Below are 16,968 nucleotides of genomic sequence, written 5' to 3' on the forward strand. Positions count from 1 at the left end.
AGCTCAGGAAATTTATATTTTAAATTGTAGCTGTGGAATCCCCCCTCCAATGGTTTGCATTGTTGTTTTCCTCAAAAATAGCCCATCTAGGGTTGTACAAATCATCTGAGTAAAAACTGAAATCCCATTCCTAAACGAGTTCTGTTTTTCTATGAATTTTGAAGTGAAGAAAGATAAAATAATTCAACCCACTGGTGGTGGATGGAGAGGAACTGGCATTTTGGGGTCAACAGTGGGAGGGCTTCTGATGTCCTGGCCCCACTGGTGGACCTCCTGATGGCACTGGTATTTCTGGCCACTGTGGGATACAGAGTGTTGGACTGGATGGGCCTTTGGCCTGATCCAACATTGGCATCTCTTATGTTCTTATGTTCTTATTTTCAGAGCAGGTCCAACCCTGCTGTTTGAAAAGTAGTTTCGTAGCCAAGAGTACCTTCTATCAACTGCATTTGATTCTCTAATTCTCTAATTCTCTAATCCATGTTTTGTAATCTTACAGTTGAATTAATGAATTGTGTTATACAGTGGCCAAAACAAAAAGAACAATATGGGTAACAACAATATGGAAGAGAATTGTGTAACAATGCGCTAAATAAGGAAAAAAACAACTAAGGCAATTGTGTGCTGAATTTGTTTTGTGTTGTGGTTATAGTTACAAAATTACATGTATATATACAATATGCAGAGCGATGTTATATAAGGACCATCCTACAAAGATTCTGGATAAATAATTGTCCATCTCTGATGAAGATACTCTGAAACTAAGTATTTATCCAGAATCTTCATAGGGTAGTCCTTATATAACATTGCTCTGCATATTGTATATGTATATGTACATGTAATTTTGTAACTATAACACAATATGAATTCAGCACACAATTGCTTTAGTTGTTTTTTTCTTTATTTAGCGCATTGTTATACAGTAGACTGCATTCTGAACCCAAAAACTACAACTGGTTCGGAATGCAATAACCTGATCATTGTCAGGGGCTAGCTAATGAGAACACACATCTTGCCTATTTGAAAACACCTACACTGACTCCGACTCAAGGTGCTGGATATGCCCTTTTAAGCTCCTTGCAACATAGGACTTATCTTTTAGGCACAGGAGACACGGTGTCTAGGGCCCACAATACTTTTAGGGGCCCATGAAAATGGAAAAAAGAACTTTTAGGGTCGAAGAAAATGATCTAATTCTTTTCTCCCATCAGAAAAAAATGAAATGTTTAGGCCCATGAAAATTTATTTAATTTTGCCTAAAACAGAAAAAAGGCTGAAGTATTTGAAGTTATATCAAAAATAATTTTTAATATTGATATTAGTATGGTGTGAGGTGCCCACAAAGGCAAAAATGCCTAGGGCCCACGAAAGTCATAATGTGGCCCTGATAGGACCCACATCTATAAAGGACCATTTTCCCCATCTGTCCTCATGAGCCAGTTACAGTCTTCAGACTGCCATCTACTCAGGCCTGTAGCCATGGTGGTACAAAAGTGGGTGGTGCTGCATCAATCATTTGTCTTGCCCCTCCAATCAGCATTACAGGTTGGTGTGAAATCTGTCACACATCTTTCAGGTGTAAATTTTGTTTGTAAAAAAGGCAGGTGTTGAGGTGAAAAGTGTGAATCCTGTCATAAATCTTCCAGTGGTGAATTCTCTATGCAATTGGCTTGAACAGAATTAGCAATTAGCAGGGCTGAAGAGTCCTGCTTTTAAAAGCCTGCAGGGGTGTTGGGTGGCCCTGTCAGAAGCCTTGAATTAGTAATTTATAGAGAAAAGAAGGCTAAATTTACAGGATCTCACACTTCTTTAATTCTGCAAACTATGTAAAACAGTTGCTTGGGAGGGCATTTTTATGAAGCTAATAAAGAACAGGACTGCCACAGTGTACACTATATATTATTTATTTGTTATATTGATTTGTTATATTTTCTGTCATGCTCATACAGCATTGTTTTCATTTTTTGTAATTCCATTTTCTGCACTGCTTGATATAGCATGTTTGATACTTTTTTGCATTTTTGTAATTTGTAATTTTTGTACACCTAGTCCTGTTGTATTTTTATTAGCTCTCTCACGCTGTTTGGTTACAATGTCCTATACCATGTAATCACTTTGAATCTCAAGTAGAAAACTGGTAAATAACTAATAAAATATAATAAATAAGTAATGATGGGCTGACCACCACTGTACTCATTCCCCCCCCCCCCAAAAAAATTTTTCTGGCTCCAGGCTTGCATCTAATGGCAGATTATCTGTGGCTTCAGCACCCTTGATGGTACATGTGATGCTCTACTCAAAACTGAATGGCCCTGCTCTTTACACCTAACTCTTGAGATCTCAGGGATGGAGGACCAGGAAGAAGAAAGAGGAAAGATTATTTCTATCTGTGGAGGACCTTTGTTTATATTTCCCCACCAGACCAATGCCTTGACTTGGATAGCCCAGACTAGCCTGATCTCCCCCTTTATTACCATGTACCAAGTACATGGTTCTCCAGATTCGGATAGTTCCCTTCACCCACTCACTGTGCCCCTTTAAACCTTAGTAGGCTGACCTGTACCTCTGCTGATGGATCAGTTCCCCCAGGCCCAACCAAGTCTGGTTGTCTTATCTTGCCCAAGGCCACAGTTCCTCCTCTAGGTTCCCCCTCTTCCCTTCCCTGTACCTTCTCTGCCTTTCTCAGAGATCTTGCCTTTTTCTCCCTCTCTGTCTACGTCCCCTTCTCTCTCAACATGTCCCTTTCTATCCCTGGGGATCTGCCAGTGCTGGCCAAGCCAAACTCTGTTCCTCCCTTCTATGAGTCCTGTTCAGCTCTTAACCTCATCTTTGCCTTGCCCCACCCCAGCTGGATTTGCATAGCCAGAGACCCTTGATGCCAACCTCAACCCCAGCCAAAGGGAAGGAGAGGATTCTGGCTTCCTATTTTTTTCTGATGCAAAAATAACAAAAAAAAACCCCTCCCCATTACTGCAGAGCAAGTAGGACTAGAATTGTGAGTGGCTTCCTCCCACCAGGAGAGATGACAAGCCTATCTGTGGAGTGGGTAAGAAGAGCAGTCCTCACTAGGATACCCTCCTCCACTGATGGAGGACCTGGTGGGCATCACAAACCAGCCTCTTTTTAGATGAAAAGTGCAAACTGAGGACTTAGTGCTGATTTCTTCTTCTTTTTTTAAACATTCCCTTCATCTAGAGGTAACAATCTTACATGTGGACTGTGTCCCTTTCTAGGAATAGAAATATACTGAAATTTGTTTGACATCCCTTGTGCCTAGTCCAAACATTTAGGTTAATGTGACATTCTCTTACTCTTGTGCTGTTTTTAGTCTATTCCGATCCATTCATTTTTACAGTGCAATCCTATGCAGAATTATTGAAATCTAAGCCCATTGAACTCTAGATAGAACTGCACTGACAAACTCATCAGATCTTATGCAGTATCCTTAAGTGTTTTTGTTTTCACTTTCCATTGTTCTCTTCCACCATCAGTCCTTTCTGATATCAGGAAAGTTAATTCTCAGAGTTGTAGTAGGACCTGCATGGACTAATGGCCACATGGGGGACTGCACTGAAGAGGGAGAAAGGAGTGAAATCACCCTTCCAATCTATTCCATTGGCAGAGCTGAGCTGATGAAGAGAAATCTCACCCCTTTCTCCCTCCATGCAGCATCCTGACCTTTTGCCCATGGTTCATTGTATCCAACATACTATTTGTGGGGGAGTTTAGTATCTGACATTTACATGTAACAGGAGCTACTGAAAATAAATAAGTACAGTAATTCAGGTGACTCACCTCACGTATTAAATAGCAAGCTTGCAAATCCACAAAGTGTACCATGCTGAAATCTAAAATAATGGTGTGGATCGGGTATGTTCCAGACTCTGAATCAAGTGGGAACAACTGAGCTGTGGATCTTGTTACAGGAGGGTCTGAGCAAAACCATAATCTGGTCGGGTCTTCTTTTCTCTTTACATAGTCATGTCCTGCTTCTCTTTCTCTGACAACTGGAGGAGGGACGGTTTGAATGTCAGAACTATATCTGTGATCAATTCTTGTCCAGCGTACCAGGGCCAAAGAAGATGATGATGAAGACTCCTTAGAAGTATGAAGTCGTCTTACAAGTTTTTCTGTGTAAGGTACCTAGGGTACAAGAGAAATGAAATCCTAGACCAGGATAGGACAATATGTGATTTATGTAAATATTTTTCCATCTTACTGTTCAAAATAGGAGTGTTATAAAGACATATAAACAGAGTCTGATTACATAAAACAGAGAATATTCACACCTAAGAAGTCTACCGCTTTCAATTAACCTAAATAATTTAAAGTTAGAATAAAGTACCATAATTTTAAAATTTATCTTTGTAAAGTTGCATGGAGTTTTATAGCAAACATCAAGTTCTTGTTTTGGTAGGCACAAAATATTCAGAATTCATTCTTTTTACTGAATAGCAATTCTCCAACACACATTCTGATGCAATGTAGGATTAAATATTTTTTTTTCATTTTGATACATAGGTTTGAGCATGTTGGAAATATGTGTGTTGCAAGGTCTAAAATTCAGTCATTATAGAGCTAATGTGCGTTTACCTTGTGTGCTACTGTTTAGACTGACCTGGAAGGGAACTGGCATACCTGAGGGACCGCCTTTCCCCGCACAGGTCCCAGAGAGCACTATGGTCGGGGTCGCAACATTGCCTGGCGACCCCGGGCCCGAAAGAGGCCAGGCTTGCTGCCATGAGGGCCAGGTCCTTTTCGGTGGCGGCTCCTATCTGGTGGAATGAGCTCCCGGAAGAGATCAGGGCCCTGCGGGACCTGTTACAGTTCCGCAGGGCCTGCAAGACGGAGCTCTTCCGCCAGGCTTTTGAATAGGAGCCGCCGCTGCTACCACTACCATCAATGAGGGCCAGGATTGCAGCACCGCTGCCGGAGGCTGAGTGGCCAAGGTACATCAGGGGGCCACATCATCCTCCCTTTGCCCCAAGGGCAGGTGCAATATGGAGAGAGGTGTTTGTCACGTGGGATCCTTGGGCGTTTGCCCATTGTATTAGTGTTTTAAAATGTTTTATTGTGTTTTTATCGCACTGTGTGCCATATTGTGTATTATGGTGCTGTAATGCACCTCATACTGTAAGCCGCCCTGAGCCCGCGTGCGGGGAGGGCGGGGTATAAATAAAATTAAATAAATAAATAATAAATAAATAAACTTGGCAGAAAGCCAATGGGAAACTGAAGCCTATTTACTAACAATAATTGGTTAATGCATTCAGGTGATTTCCTTCTAGGGGTCAAGAAGAAGAATCTCCATTGTTTGTGTGGTCAAAGTGTAATTGTGGCCAAAGTGTAAAGATGTAGTCTTAGGTGTCTTTGTTGTTTTGTAGATTTCCTGTGAACCCTTCCCTTAGAAATACTTTTACATAGAAGAAAATGCCTCCTCTCCAGTGAAGCAAAGATCCATTGCAATCTCTGAATATTTAACTATTTTGCCAATTTCCCCAACATATTCTGGTAGCAGAGGGACGGTTAACTGATTTTGCCTGATATGATAAAGTGAAGTAAGTTTCAAATGCTCACTGGATCAAGAGAGAAAGGCTAGGAGCTAATTAGCAGCTGAGGGGCTTGATTTTAAAACAACCTGTTTTTTCCTTGCAAGTTTTTCTTTAGTCTCTCTGCCACACAAAGCTGCAGCTGAGAAAGGTGGTAACAACTCTAATTCTTGCTTGATTAGAGAAATCTCATCTATGCCAGCTTGCACATGCTACAGAGAACCTTTTGAAGTTTTTGCGCATTTGGAATCCCAGCTACGGGAAGAGCTGATTACGACCAGCTGCTCCAGCCGATTGCTTGTATTCCTACTCCAAAGAGAGGATTAACCCTGTGAGTCCCTGCTGAGTGCCTGCTAAAGCCTGCAGATCAGAATGAGTGATCCAAGCACGTCTTCTGGATCAGCTGCAGATGTGAGTATGTTTTGAGCCGGAGATATCAACCCAGGGGGGTTAGGTCCACTCAAGTTGACCCAGCATGATTTTAATTGGTGGCTCAGCTCCCTAAAGTATAGACTGCAAATATATGGGGCTGAAGATATTTTAACAAAGGAAGTCCCTACAAGTGAGCCAGAGAAAAGTGCCTTCAGAAGACTAGATGGCTATGCCAAGTCCTTGATTATGGGTTCAGTTAATTGCCATGATGTGCCTAGTCTGCATATAATAGAAACTTCCAAAATGATGATTGAACACCTGAAAGACAAGTATAGAGGGGAGACAACCAGTAAGATTTATTATTTTTATTTATTTATTATCAAATTTATACCCCGCCCTCCCAGCCAAGGCTCAGATCTTTGACTTTAGAGTAAAGGAAAGCAACTCTTTACTTGATCAATTAAAGAAGCTAATGGGGACTTACAATCAATTGAAAGAACTTTGGAAGACTCCTGACCAGTTAGACATGGTTGCTTCTATACTGAATAGACTCCCTACAAGTTACAGAAGGCTAGCAATGTCTTTAGGACACCAAAAGGATCTAACGCTTGATGGTTTGTTGGTGGTTTTAAGGAAGAATATGACTCCAGAACTAGTCAGGATGCTTTGTCTAATGAGATGTCTGTTTTGAGTTTGAAACATGTGTGCAGATTTAAAAGGGAAAGAAAATTGAATGTTTTATATGTGAATTTTAAAATGTTAGAAATTGTGAATTTAAAAGGGATGCCAGACAAAAATCCACTGGTGCACATGTTCAGACTGAAAGAACGACACCTGGTGGAAGAGGAAATCATAGCAACCACAGAGGTTTTAGACCTCAGACAAATGAAAATTTTAATGCAGCCAGCAGAGGTCATGCTTTTAGAATCTGTGATGATGGAGATGATGATGATGATAAGAGGGTATTTTTAGTAGACTCTGGTTCCTGTACACACATATGCAAATATAAGGACTTGTTTTGTGAGCTTGATACTAACAATAGACCTGAAGTGTACCAAGCTAATAAGAAACCTCTTAATGTAGAGGGTGGTAGGACAGTGCCAATCAAACTCCTCACTACGACTTCCGGTTTATGGTGGCTTGCTCTTGGATGCATCTCATTGAACCTCCGATGGAGATGTGCCAAGCCGAGGTGATCAAGAGGGGTCATGGCTGGTTCCAGACCCCCCCCCATGGTCTCTGTAGGAGACCCCCAGCCTGGGGAGCTGGGATAAGCCTCTCCCAAGGCAATGGCCAAGGGATTGAGGCTTGCCTGTCCCCGAGAGGTCCTGACGTGCCGGAGCCAGTATGGCGCTCCGAGCAGACAAGAAAATAAATGAAAATAAGCCTCTTGCAACAACCGAACACACCTAAACAGTGAGTTAATCAGAATATAAGCGAAAAAGTCTTGGTCTGCCAGATCGTTGAGGGAAGGAGTGGTGGGTGGGGAAGGGTCAGCGTTCCACCCCCCCTCGAAACGGAGTGGTTTCCAAGTGCCATAGAAAAGAGATAAAGAACAAAACTAACCATACGAGACTTCTGCTGAGCTTGAAAGCTGCATTTTAAGTCAAGAAGCGCTGAATTCAGAGAAACTTTACTTTAAAAATAAAACTTTTCTTCTTTGTAAACATGTCTGGGAGAGGGAGGAGAATGGCGGCGGAGAAGAAACTTCCCCCAGGAAGTACTGTACCAACGACTCCCACCCAGACACAGGAAGCGGCTGCAGACTTTCCCAATATGCTCTATCAAAACCCACCCCTTGGATGCAGATAGAAGAGAGCTATGTTAAACCGTATAAACTACAAGACATTTTCTGGATACCGTCGACTCGCAGGCCGAAGACATTAAACCAGAATGCTGTACTTACAACATCGCTTAAAGTCTGGGATCAGAGGGAAAGACTCCTAACGCAAGGAATCTCGGTATTGTCGACCTATACACACCAGCAGTGGTTTCCACAGGGTATGGTACCCAATGCCTTCAAGCAATGGAAGAGAGCAGGCCTGGGGCGAATTTATGATCTGGTGTGGAAAGGTAAAATGCAAGATAAACGTTTCTTTGATGAGAAATTGGGAGGCCAGACCCCTTGGTACCAATACCTACATTTAAGGGAGCTAACTGAACGCCTAGCGTAGTCGGGGCTTTTTCAAAGGGGTCTGTCAGATTTGGAGAAAGTGATTGTAGCATCCACCAATGTGCAGAAAGGGGTGCTTTCCAAGATTTATAAAATCATAATAAAAGAGGACAACACAACTAAATTGGCATATCAGAGCAGGTGGGAAGTAGACCTCAATTTTTCCCTGGGTGAGTCGGACTGGGCAGACATATGGGCCTCTCCAGCAAATAGATCTTTGGTTTATAACATCCGTCTTCAGTTTTCCAAATTAACCTCTCGGTGGTATTTTACACCGCAACAGTTACACAAAATCAACCCGACAACAAGCAGTAATTGTTGGAAGCAGTGTGGTCAGATAGGGACATATTATCATTGTTGGTGGGGTTGTCAAAAAGCTTTTGGAATGAGGTGATAACCCAGAAAAATGAGATCACTGGGCAGTCGTTATCAAGGGCGCCAGAAGTGGTGCTGCTAAATTTGTGGAATGAAGCAATGATAGGGGGCAGTAAAGAGCACACATCAATGTTACTAGCAGCGGCAAGGTTAACAATTGCAACAGTTTGGAAGTCCCCCTCCCCGCCGACAATCTCAGCGTGGCAAGAGAAAATATGGGATCAATTTGTTATGGCGAAAATTACAGACTCCTTGCTGAGAGCGAATAACAGTAATACTCCTACTTACACTAAATTTGTCAGGATCTGGGCCCCAGTGTTAGACTATATGGTGAAGAATGATATTCTCCCAGCTAAGCAAATTTACCATAAATGGTTGTATCTATAGAAGATAATAGATAAACGTATGGTATAGCAACAGGGCTACCAGTCGAAATCTACGTTAAATTCTCTAAGAGAACAATGAGAGACAATGTTTTAAAAGCTACATTGGGAAAAACATTAAAAGTTAATGAGGAAGAAATTAAAATTTTAAAAGACATTCCATTTGAGATCCGGAAGTGAAGACGTCAATATAAAGACTTAATTCTTTTTTTGCAAAATAAATCAATAACCTACAGATGGAGCTTCCTAGAAGGACTCGTTCAAATATAATGATAAGAAAATCAAAATTGACTCTGTCCAAAAGGCCAAAAACTTTTTGAAATGACAAGTGGGCCCAGATGAAGACAATGATTTAAATTCGGAGGAAGGAGAGGAACCCTGCAAGGAAGAAACGGATAATGCCTTGAGTGACTCCAGCAGTTTGACTTCAGAGTCTGAGAAAGGAGTAGCAGCCCCCAAAGCATCAAGAGTGAAGAAGAAGAAACCCAAGAAATAAACCATTTAATCTGGATTACAAACCTTTTACTTTAGCGTAACTAATCTTTATCAGACAGAAGTTTGATCTCACTGTTTCCATACTTTTTATATACACACACACACACACACACACACACACACACACACACACACACACTAGAAATAAGGCCCGTTGTGGAAATAAATAGTATGTTCCTTTTACCCTTTACCCTTAGGAAGTAAGAATTAGAGTATAAAACCAATAAAATATATTAAAAAACAACAACTCCTTACTACAACTGGAGAAGTGATGGATGTTAAATTAAAGAATGTGGCTCTGATTCCTGAAGCAGCTGATGATTTTATTTCAACCAAAAGACTTATGGAGAGTAAATATAAAGTATTGCTTAAGAGAAGGAAAGGAAGTAAGATTGTTGCTGAAATGTCTGGAATTGAATTTGAAGTGGAAGAGAGAAATGGATTTCATTATCTTGTGGGTGTTAGTGGAGACTTAGAAGTTGTTGATGTTGATGAGAGACAAGTTTTATCAAACTGGCAATGACTCTTGTAGTCATTGGAACTCCTTGTATGCATGGCATTTGAAGTTGCGCATTGTGGGATGCAGAGTGTTGAAAAGTTGTTAAAAGAATATGGAACTTCTGCTGTAAGCTGTGACAAGGCAAAGGAGAGATGTGACACATGTCTCAAAGCAAAGGGAACTGCTCCATAGTACACTGGTAAGTCCACTACTCACAATGAGAAGTTCCTAGAGACTGCATATAGTGATCTTGTTGGCCCACTAGCACCATCGTGTGGCAGGAACAAATACTTTGTGACTTTTACTGAAAGCAAAACAAAATATACATTTGTGTATATGACGAAGAACAAGGATGAGACGCTCAATAAATTCAAATGCTATGTGGCCACAATTAAAAAGAAGTTTGGCCAAGCACCCCAAAGCTTACGCACCAATGAGGGTGGAGAATCTTGCAATGCAGAATTTAAAAGATTTCTAGAACTTGAAGGGACTGAGCCCAAAGTGTCTATCCCACACACCTCAACACAATGGCTCTTTCGAGAAGCTGAACAATCCAGAACATGTGTAGGGCTATGCTAATACATTCTGGTCAACCAAATACCCTATGGGGTGAGGCTGTCAACACAGATATCTAATGTTAACATTAAACTGGATGGAGCGTAAAAGCAATTGTCACATATGGAGAAACTAACAGACAACTCTGAAAAAGCTATCAAGAAAATGGAGACAAAATTGAAAGATACCCAACAAAAATTGGATGAAATAGAAAAAGAAAGATCTTCAATTAAAGGTCAATTATTACAACTTCAACTGGATAGATCTATGAATGTGTTGCACTTTCAAGGCATTCCTGAACAGACAGGTGAAAACCTAAAACAACTCTTAAGTGGAGCCCTGGCACCAATGACTGATCTCAAGCAAGAAGAACTACAGAATGGTATGGATTTGACATATTGGACTTATCCAGATTTTATCAAAAAGAGTAATCTACCAGGCGAGCTATTTGTTAAATTCTCTAAGAGGTCTACCAGAGACGCTGTTTTAAAATGTACTGCCAGCAAAACCTGGAAAATTAAAGAAGAAGTGAAAGTCTTAAAGAATATCCCATTTGAGGTGAGGAAGTGAAAAAGACAATACAGAGACTTAACCTATTTTCTTCAATCCAATACAATCACCTATAGATGGATATTCCCAGAATGACTTGTATTCAAATATAAAGATAAAAAAATTAAACTTGACTCCGTTCAGAAAGCTAAAAAATTTCTGGAACATCAACAAAACCCGAAAAAAGGGGGAAAGAAGCAGAAAAGCATTCAAGAAGAAGAACAAAGCGAATCTGATTCACAAGATTCATCAAGCAGCTCGACTAAGACATCTGGGACCTATGAATCAGAAAAAGGGACATCCGAGACTTCTGACCCAGAGAAAGGAGAAGCAGCCCCGAAGCAGCTTAAAGTTAAACTGAAATATAAGAAGAAGAAAAAGTAACCGGATAAATGAACTGAAATAAACCATGCAATTCACTGAGTAATCAGTATCAAAATTAACCTAAGCTATTTTTTTAATAGAATGTCATAACTCAGCATAAATTTTTTTCCTTTCTATTGTAGGAACGTCATATACAGAATATATCTTTTGATTACAAATTATCCTTGCCTTATTTAGCTTCTGTTTTAGTTTTAGTGTTGTTCCCATCCCCATGCCCTATAGGATGTAATGTAAAAAGCAATTTTAAAAAATTTTAAAAACAAAAAAACAAAAACAAAACCCCAGCAGTGCATTTACACAATAGAGTACCCTCAAAGGTAACTGGAACCACTCCATTTGAGGGTTGGTTTGGAAAGCGACCTGGACTAAAGCACATTCAAGCTTTTGGTTCCAAAGGGTATGTCAAATACCAAAGAAGAAAAGGGGAAAACTTGACCCCAGAGCTGAAATTGGACTTGTAGTAGGATATCCTGTTGGTTGGAAAGGATACAAGATATACAACCCCCCAAATCACACAGTTGGGGAACGAAATGTTGTATATGTGGATCAAAGCAATTTGCAACTGATCCAAAGAGTTCTAAGACTGCTCCTGAAGAATTGGTTGCATGGTTACCTGTGGTGACCACTGGGGAACCGGCAGGTCTACCTTCTGAAGAAACTACAAGAACAGAAGGGGAAGTGGGAACCGCAGCAGAACCCATGACAGAAACCACAACCAGTGGTTCAGAAAGAAGCACTAAAAGGCAACGACCACAGAAATATGGATTTTGTGAAACTGTACAATCTGCAAAAGAAAAAATATGCAATTTACCAGCGAGTGAAAGAGATACATGGATTGAAGCAATGGAACAGGAAACACTATCCATGTACGAGAAAGAAGCATGGACTTTTACAAAGTTACCTCCAGGCAGAAAGCCTGTTGGATGCAAGTGGGTATTCAAAATCAAGTATAAAGATGATGGGACTGTAGAATTATACAAAGCACGCCTAGTAGCAAAAGGCTATTCACAAGAATATGGGACTGACTACTTTGAGACTTTTGCTCCGGTTATCAATTATGCAACATTAAGAACACTTCTTAGTGTTGCAGCATAAAGAGACATGATTGTAGAGCATCTGGATATAAAGACAGCATTCCTCAATGGAGAACTATCTGAGGAAATATTTATGGAACAACCTGAGGGTTTTAAAGTCAAAGGAGAAGAAAATTATGTTTACAGACTCAACAAAGGACTCTATGGACTAAAACAAGGAGCAAAGGCTTGGTATGACAAAATTACAGGACTATTGCAGAAGCAAGGCTTTGAGTAAGGGAAAGCTGAACCTTGCCTGTACACTAGAATTAAAAATGGACAATACCAGTACATTCTTGTTTACATTGACGACTTGATTGTGTCTTGTCAGAACAGAGAGGATATTAAAGAAATAGCTGAAGGAAGCAGAAGTCACACAGCTTGGAGACGTAAAACACTACCTTGGAATACAAGTTGAAAGACTCGAGGATGGAACCTTTTTTCTATGCCAGAAACGAAAAATTAAGGACTTTACAGAATCTGTTGGTATGAAAAACTGGAAAGCATTATCCATACCACTTGAACCTGGATATCTAAAGGAGAAGGATGGAACACCTCTCAGAGACATTGGGGAATACAAAGAAGCAGTTGGAAAACTTCTCTACTTGAGCAAGACCATGAGGCCTCACATCACAGCAGCAGTTGGCATCTTATGCAGAAAAGTGAATTCGCCTAACCATCATGATTGGAGTGCAATAAAGAAACTGGCATGGGATCTGAAATGAACAATGAACTTAGAACTGAAAACTGCACCATCTGAAAGGCCAAGACTAGTCAGATATATGGACACCAACTGGGGAGAAGAATATACAATTTCAAGTCAACAAGTGGATACTTATTCTTCTACGGAGATGGACTAATAGACTGGACTAGTGGAAAGCAAACTATTGTGGCACAGTCTACAGCAGAAGCTGAGTGTGTCTCAGCAGCAAGTGCCTGTAGTGAACTTGAATGGATTTTTCATTTGTTGAAGGACTTTGGAATAAGTGAACCTGTACCAATAGTTATGTTTGAGGACAATCAAGCTTGGTTTACTATATGCAAGGGAGAAAGCACCACAGCAAAAAGTAGATCTATTGGTATTAAGTGTGTGCTATTGAAAGATCTGTACTAGAAGAAGCTAACTGAGATTGAACATTGTCGTACAGAGGAAATGGTGGCTGACATTTTGACTAAGCCACTGACCAAAGAAAAAGTTGAACATCTTCATAAAATGTTGAATATGGTTGATCCAAATGTTAAAGTGAATAATGAATGATGTTTGTTGTATGTGCATGTATAATGACTTACATGTGTTGCGGTGTTGGAAATATGTGTGTTGCAAGGTTAAAATTCAGTCATTATAGTGTTAATGTGTGTTTACCTTGTGTGCTATTGTTTAGACTGAGCTGGAAGGGAACCTGGCAGAAAGCCAATGGGAAGAAAGCACGGGAAACTGAAGCCTATTTACTAACACTCATTGGTTAATGCATTCAGGTGATTTCCTTCTAGGGGTCAAGAAGAAGAAGAATCTCCATTGTTGTAGACCGTGTGGTTAAATTGTAAAGATGTAGTCTTAGGAGACTTTGTTTTGTAGATTTCCTGTGAACCCTTCCCTTAGAAATAAAGATTTTTACATAGAAGAAAATGCCTCCTCTCCAATGAAGCAAAGATCCATTGAAATCTCTGAATTTTGTCAATTTTTCCAACAGAGCACAGGCAGAGAAATATATTACAATACCTCCTACAGTCTATTGTGCAAATCCACAAGGCTCTTGGTTCGAAAACTAAAGGAAAATCCCGCTGTTACCATTCCCAGCACACACAAGGCTACATTGGTGGTAGAACTTGAGAATCCATTCAGTGAGCCTCAGGAAGGAGTACAAGATTTAAAAAAGGCAGATTCATCCTGTCCACGTTGAAAAACTGTAAAGTACTGGGTTCACCACATGGAAGACTCAGACCACGACATGCATGCAGATGCATTTATTGTACTTCACAACAAGACTAACTCAAACGGCCCTGCAAGGCCAACTATATACACTCCACCCGGCACTCCTATGGTCCCATTGGAGGGTTTGAATTTCCAGCCAAGGTTCTATTGGTGGACTCGAGGTGGACTAGGATCCGAGGTCCCCTTTGTGTTTGGGGACCAAGCTCATGCTTTGGCCGCAGACCCCTGGTGGCGGTCCACGTACATAACAAAAACACTTGTAAAACACTCATGTACTACATAAAGGCTTTCCCATTTCATCGAACTGGCACCACTGATTACTGCTAATGCAAATGGCAAGAGTTTACTTGCACTGAGTTGTGTGCTCAACCATCCTTTGTGCAGCAAAGCATAGGATCAGGCTCTTCAACTTTTCTATGTGTTACAGTAATCAGATGATCCACTGAACATCTGATTTAAGCCTTCAAAGTTTATCAGGCTGGATTTAGTGATCCACTAGCATGAATTGGGACCTTTGCACAAGATTACAGTTTTTCTCTGCTTTCTCTGGAAGCCACATCTTACCCCAGGAAAGTTGATTCCTAGAAAGTTGATTATTTCTGCTGACAGAAGTAAGAGGAGACAGCAGTTACGCCCCTTTCTCTCTCCTTAGTGCAGTCTACCAACTTGTGTCACTTTTACTCCACATCCCGCAGTCCCAGCTTTCCCATGATCTAAAATAGTCTCTGTGGGGTGGAGAAAGCAGGGGACATCTACAACTGTCAGCTCCTTCCCTTAACAGATTGCTGGATCCAACCCAATGTGTATAACTGAACAAACTGAACAAAACAAAGTATAGTATTAGAAAAGCTGAAACTGTACATATGGATATATACTATCATTTACTTTAGTATTCTAACATCCAATAAACAATTACCATCTTTCCCCAAATCTATCTTTAAAAGCACCTTCATTTATTTGATTTCTATAAAACTAGGTTAATTTTCCAATAGAGCTATTTTCCAAACAGTTTCACCATTCTAAGATAGATGGGGGATTTGAACCATTTTAGCAAGAGGGGTCAATAAGCACAGTGTTAATTTTAAATCAGGATCTAACACAGTGTCTTTCAAATAACATAAAATAATTATTTTAGGCTCCACAGGGGTTTCATAATATTGTAGTGAATTGTATCCCAAAATTCTTAATCTTAGGGCACTACCAAAAGGTACATATCAAATCTAATGAAAAGGAATGATGCCTCCAACAATGGTCCATCAGATTTCTATAAACACAAGCTAGTTTGTAAAACATAAGATACTATGACATGCAGATTTTTACAAAATTCTCTTTTAAACGTACAATTAAATTTGGAAACACATCCAAAAACATTCATTCAAGCAAATAATTGCCACAAGGTCATTGTTCTGTTTTTGACACAATGCAAATTAAAGTTATCCAAAATTAATAACAATAAATAAATACCAGTCACTGTTCCTTTAGATAAAACACACATAAAGATCTGTCCCCATGATGTTTTAAACCTTAAATTTCTATATTAAAAAGGACTTATTTTTTATTTGAAATTGTGTATAGATTTATAAGTAACAGGAATTGTGAAAGCATTTACCTCAGTGACACCTGTCTGGGAACTCTAACAACATCACCAGCAAAACTCCTGAAAATAATCGATTTTAAATAAAGGGCAAAAATTAATTCTCAAATTTATATGGCAAGGGACTCCCCTAGAATATCAGCCATTATCTTATGTAGAAAAGAGAATAAAGGAGGCAGGGGTTTATTAATATTTATTATCAAGCAGTAAAATTGACTTCTTTGAACACCTTGATTAATCTGCACAAATTGATACAGACAGAAACTACATTTAAAATTTTGGGTGATTACATTTGGTTTCCCAAGACTGATAAAAATGAGGATTGAAGCCAGTTGATTTCCTCTTTTCACTGTGGAATAATACATTTAAATCTAGATTAACTCCTGATTTGTTCTCCCTATTATCAGTGTTTTATAAGGTGTTGGAAATAATGGGTCACATTTTATTGAGATCTATACTTATGTACATTATATCACTGGAGGGTGAAATACTTATGGGGGGAACAGGCTACCACTATTTCCTTATTTTCAAATTTGATGTCGTAAAGGGTGGGACTTTTTAAAAATTGGAAGATCTGCTACAGAAGAGAACACAGGGTCGGGCTAAAGAAGTGTAAGTTAATTATGCAAGCAGAAAGAGAAATTAAAGTGTGCATTGCTAAAAGCATTAAGACAAACATAAGCATTTCTTTAAATACATCTGGAGCAGGAAGCTAGCCAATTGGGCCTTTGGATGATCAAGGAATAAAAGAAATGCTAAAGAAAGGTATGGAGATGACAGAGAAGCTAAATTAATTCTTATCATCCATGTTCACTGTGGAAAGTGTGGAGCATGGACCAAGGTAAGAACAACTATTTTCAGGAAGGAAGTCTGAAAAACTGAGTCAAATTGGGGTGACCAGTGGTTCCCAATGTGGGCTCCATGGGCGTTATGGCACCCATAAAGCTTTTCAGTTTAGAAAAGAGATGACTAAGGGGGAACATGATTTAGATTTATAAAATTATGCACAGGGTAGACAGAGTGGAGCAAGAATC

General features: G+C 39.9%; 1 protein-coding gene across 1 annotated transcript in view; it reads right to left on the reverse strand.

The window, feature by feature from the left end:
* Positions 1–16,968, reverse strand: part of SLC26A8 (solute carrier family 26 (anion exchanger), member 8) — a 90,418-nt gene that overhangs the window by 26,325 nt on the left and 47,125 nt on the right. The window contains exon 16 of the mRNA XM_015423277.1: positions 3,796–4,143. Coding sequence (XP_015278763.1) covers positions 3,796–4,143 — 348 coding nt within the window. The remainder of the gene's footprint in view (positions 1–3,795; positions 4,144–16,968) is intronic.

Source organism: Gekko japonicus, unplaced genomic scaffold, assembly GCF_001447785.1.
Source record: "Gekko japonicus isolate JY-2015 unplaced genomic scaffold, Gekko_japonicus_V1.1 scaffold1079, whole genome shotgun sequence".
NCBI classification, from domain to species: domain Eukaryota; kingdom Metazoa; phylum Chordata; class Lepidosauria; order Squamata; family Gekkonidae; genus Gekko; species Gekko japonicus.